Consider the following 4,303-nt stretch of genomic DNA (forward strand, 5'->3'; position numbering starts at 1 on the left):
CAAGAATTATTAAGCTCTAATATCAACTAAAAAATAAAACAATAAATTAAGGTCAATAGATTAATAAAAAGGGTTATACAAAAAGGCTTGAAAAAACCTAGTCATCTATAATTGATCTTATATAGGAGAAGATACTCTTAATTTTACTTTTGATAATCAAAACTAAAAATTCCAACTCTTATTTACTAGTTAAATAAAACAAAAAAAAAGTCCTAAATAGAACAAAAAAATAAACTAATAAAAGAGTTCTAACTAAATATAAAAAAAATCATAAATTAACTATGAAAAATAATCATTTCTAAACAGTAATTTATGTACCTAATTTAGAAGTTTACCAACATCATATAGCTACAAAAATTTAACCCCTTTATACAACATGGCTTAAAAATTTACTAGCAAAATTTATGACTATTATCGTAAGGCTGTTTATTTTATCAAAATCTCTTAGATGACCATTTTATAGTAAACTTCTACTTGGTATCTCTAACAACTTAAATTTCTTAAAAATTCACTATTAAATTCAACTCTCTAATATTTTATCTCCAAGTTTTAAGTAAAAGGAACTTTAAAGTTCTTAAGTTGTTTCTTTTAATAAAAAAATTGGTGTATATATTAAACAAAGCATCTTTTACGCATATATATTTGAAGAGAATTTACAAAATCTATATCTAGATAGATTATTAATTAAAACTTAAACATCTTTATCTATAAATAAAACTAATAGGATATGAACATATTACTCTTTAAAAAACCAATTATGAGACTCAAACAAAAAATTTTAATTAAATGGGTTTTTTCTTGCCACCCAAACTATTCATTAGGGCATATAGTAGATTATGAGGTTGAAACTTAGAAATGAAATCACAAACATGTTTATACTAATTGTTTAAGAGTTTATTTTATATTGTGATAATATTTACTTATCAAACTGTTTTCACTTAGAAATATATTAAAATAATATTTTTTATTTTTTAAAATTTATTTTTATATCAACACATTAAAATTATCTAAAAATACTAAAAACTTATTTTAAAACAAAAAATATTTTTTGAAATTTTTATAAAAATGCTTTTCAACTATAAAAACAAAGAGGTTTGAAATAATTTATCGTGAAATATTTGATTTTGTAAACGTTCAACACGAGATGATGATGAATATAATCTTGATTCATGTGCCAAATGGCATACAGAACACGAAACCTTAGAAACTTGATATGAGGTGAATCTTATAGTTCCTATTTTCGACAAGCTTCTTGTTCAAAAAAAAAACAATTAGATTATTGACTAGGTGAGTCGTTTAAATCAACAGAATTCTTTTGACGAAGTAATTCTCGAAAAGAAAATTTTCCAAAGGCACAGCAATTAATATCATTATTTTCATTACAAGATATCTTAATTAGCTAAAATATACCTTCGGAAAAAACAAGCATATACTGGGACCTGGGGTTTTAGCATTTCAGTTTCTTTAGTCATTTAAAAATTATAAAAAATTAATTATTTTTTTTCTTGCCCTGCGCCCAAGCATTGCATATGTCACAAGAGTGGAAGCCTGTGTTCTCACCTAAGGTTTTTTTTTTTAATTTTTTATTGCATAATGATCAATTACTTTGGGTTATATGATCACATTTGTATTAATTAAGTCTAGCAAAAGCTAGGAAATTAAATTAGGTGCGTTGACAATTTCATCACATGTAGAAGAATTATCTGAATAAAAAATGGGAGTAGTTAAAACAATAAAGGAAGCAGTCATTAGATAACCTGTAATGACCAAATCATACCATTTTTGAGAACACGCTATTTACCTCATTTATATCCATGGCCATGACAATGGCGGTTTTGACAATTTGAAGCTTCTCAGAAGTCACAAGATTGGCCAAGTCCTAGAATAATATTAACAACATGCATGACTTAATTTCCCTCTCCCTGTCTATAAATACCCATTTGAAGTTAACCCATAGGCAAAGAGAATTGTTTACTAAATATATCACCGCAGGTTTGGAGTTCATTGGGGTTCAATCTAGTGACTAAAACATGGCTTCACTTGGCATCTTCAGCCTAATTTCTACCTTGTTCCTTGTGTTGGCTCTTGCTACCACAGCTTCTTCTTCAAAAGGACTATCTCCAAATTACTATGATTATGTGTGTCCCAAAGCTTTACCAACTATCAAACGAGTTGTTGAGGCTGCAGTTTACAACGAAAGACGCATGGGTGCTTCTCTACTACGTCTACACTTCCATGATTGTTTTGTCAATGTATTGCACTAACCCATATTCTAATTAATTATCCCATGATAAGTCTCAATTACATGTTCTTATGATTGATTTGGTTTCTGTACTTATGATCATACAGGGTTGTGATGCATCAATTCTTTTGGATTCAACATCCGCCTTTGATAGTGAAAAGAATGCGAACCCTAACATCAACTCAATTAGAGGATTTGAAGTTATTGACCGAATCAAGTTGGAAGTGGACAAAGCCTGTGGACGTCCGGTGGTCTCTTGCGCAGATATCTTAGCAGTAGCAGCTCGTGATTCCGTGGTTGCGGTATGTACTTAATTTATCATTTCTAGTCTTCCATGTAATTAATTTAGACAAATTGTCATACGTAGTCAACAAATATTGTTTTGATGAGCATGTCTCGTACCGGCCCGTATTCTACATTCAAAGACATAAGGCTTTTTTCCTACTGTATATCATGATTCGGTTCAGTATCCATTAGGGTTATATTATATATTTGATGTCGTTCATTTCTAAAAATATAGAATTGTCATTCACATCGAAGTACTTTGGTTTAGGGTTGAGAATTCTCCAAATTATTCCGATTACAGTGAATTCATTCGCCATATTAAACATTGTATTTGTTTGTGATTATTTCTTTTTTGTTTCACGTGATTTTCTCCCCATCTGTCTATGGGATCTTAACAGCCATGTTATATTGTGCAGCTAGGAGGGCCAACATGGGCGGTGCAGCTAGGGAGAAGAGACTCGACCACAGCTAGCAAAACCACCGCGAACAATGACATCCCAGCACCGTTTATGGACCTCCCAGACCTAATCATCAATTTTAAAAAACATGGTTTAAATAAGAAAGACCTGGTAGTTCTCTCTGGAGCCCACACTACAGGGTTTGCACAGTGTTTTACCTTCAAAGACAGAATCTACAATGAAACTAACATTGACCCTAAATTTGCACGAGAACGCAAATTAACATGTCCACGCACTGGAGGTGACTCAAACCTTGCTCCTCTAAACCCAACTCCTTCATACTTTGATGCTAGATACTATAACGATTTGTTGAAGAAAAGAGGGTTATTTCACTCTGATCAAGCACTCTTCAATGGAGGCTCAACTGATAGCTTGGTGAAGGCTTATAGCTCAAATGCCAAGGCTTTCTGGACAGATTTTGCAAATTCTATGGTGAAGATGGGGAATATAAACCCATTGACTGGAAAGCAAGGACAAACTCGTTTGAATTGCAGGAAGGTGAACTGAAATGTTTGTTCTTTAATTGGGTTGCATAATATAGAAATATTTCTTTGATTATTTTTCAAGCAATGTGTTGTTAAATAAGGCAGGGTTTCCATCTTCTTGTGAGAAATTAAACTCCTGTAAGTGTCGTGAATCATGTGATTATTACATTTCAATTGTGTACTATATGCAACTCTTTTTTCTAAGAGAATACCTGTGAATTGTGTGCTTCTTCTTCTTCTTTTTTTTTTTTTACAATATTCAATTGAATTTTATTATAACTTTTCGTGTGTGAATCATAAAGTATTCATTTTAATTTTACTGTGTTAGTCTTTTCCTTTCTGAACAAATATACATATAGACTACAAAAAAAAATACCAATCCTATGAATTAAGTCACTAGACCTCAAAAGTAGTCCAAAAGAAAACCTTTACACAAACAAAAACACACTTACCGAGTGGAAAAAAACTACCGTATACACTAGTTGCCGTGTCGGATCCTTGAAGGTAATGGGGAGGACAGTAGCCCGTAGGTTTTGAATAACATTACATTTTTCTTCATATACTTTTAAAACTTATTATTTTATTTCTAATGTTGAATAAATTTATTTAATTAGGACTCTTCTTGTAAATAATATAATTGTATATTGGCCATTGGCCATTGGTTTTTAAAAATAAGATTTTTGCGTATTTATGAGATAAGATCCCTTGAATTATTAATCTGAGAAGGCAAGATAATAATAATAAAAAAAAAGACTATTGTTTTAAATCACAGTGCACCATAAGTTCAGATATAGCTTGGACATACCAACATGGAATTAATTCAAGAGTTTTCA

The 4,303-nt window shown here is 30.8% G+C and overlaps 1 protein-coding gene across 1 annotated transcript; it reads left to right on the forward strand.

Annotated features, from left to right (window-relative positions):
• The first annotated feature begins 1,940 nt into the window (after positions 1-1,940).
• Positions 1,941-3,698, forward strand: LOC7487356 (peroxidase 22.3). Its single transcript, XM_002308208.3, has 3 exons — positions 1,941-2,252; positions 2,350-2,544; positions 2,944-3,698. The coding sequence occupies exons 1-3, from the start codon at positions 2,031-2,033 to the stop codon at positions 3,490-3,492; spliced, it is 966 nt and encodes a 321-aa protein (XP_002308244.1). The 5' UTR covers positions 1,941-2,030; the 3' UTR covers positions 3,493-3,698.
• Positions 3,699-4,303: the final 605 nt, after the last annotated feature.

The sequence above is a fragment of the Populus trichocarpa genome, chromosome 6 (genome assembly GCF_000002775.5).
Source record: "Populus trichocarpa isolate Nisqually-1 chromosome 6, P.trichocarpa_v4.1, whole genome shotgun sequence".
NCBI lineage: Eukaryota > Viridiplantae > Streptophyta > Magnoliopsida > Malpighiales > Salicaceae > Populus > Populus trichocarpa.

Coding starts and splice junctions, on each gene's coding strand:
- LOC7487356 (XM_002308208.3), top strand. CDS start 2,031: ATGGCTTCACTTGGCATCTTCAGCCTAATTTCTACCTTGTTCCTTGTG. Junction 2,253..2,349: donor TCCATGATTGTTTTGTCAAT/GTATTGCACTAA, acceptor ATGATCATACAG/GGTTGTGATGCATCAATTCT. Junction 2,545..2,943: donor CTCGTGATTCCGTGGTTGCG/GTATGTACTTAA, acceptor TATATTGTGCAG/CTAGGAGGGCCAACATGGGC.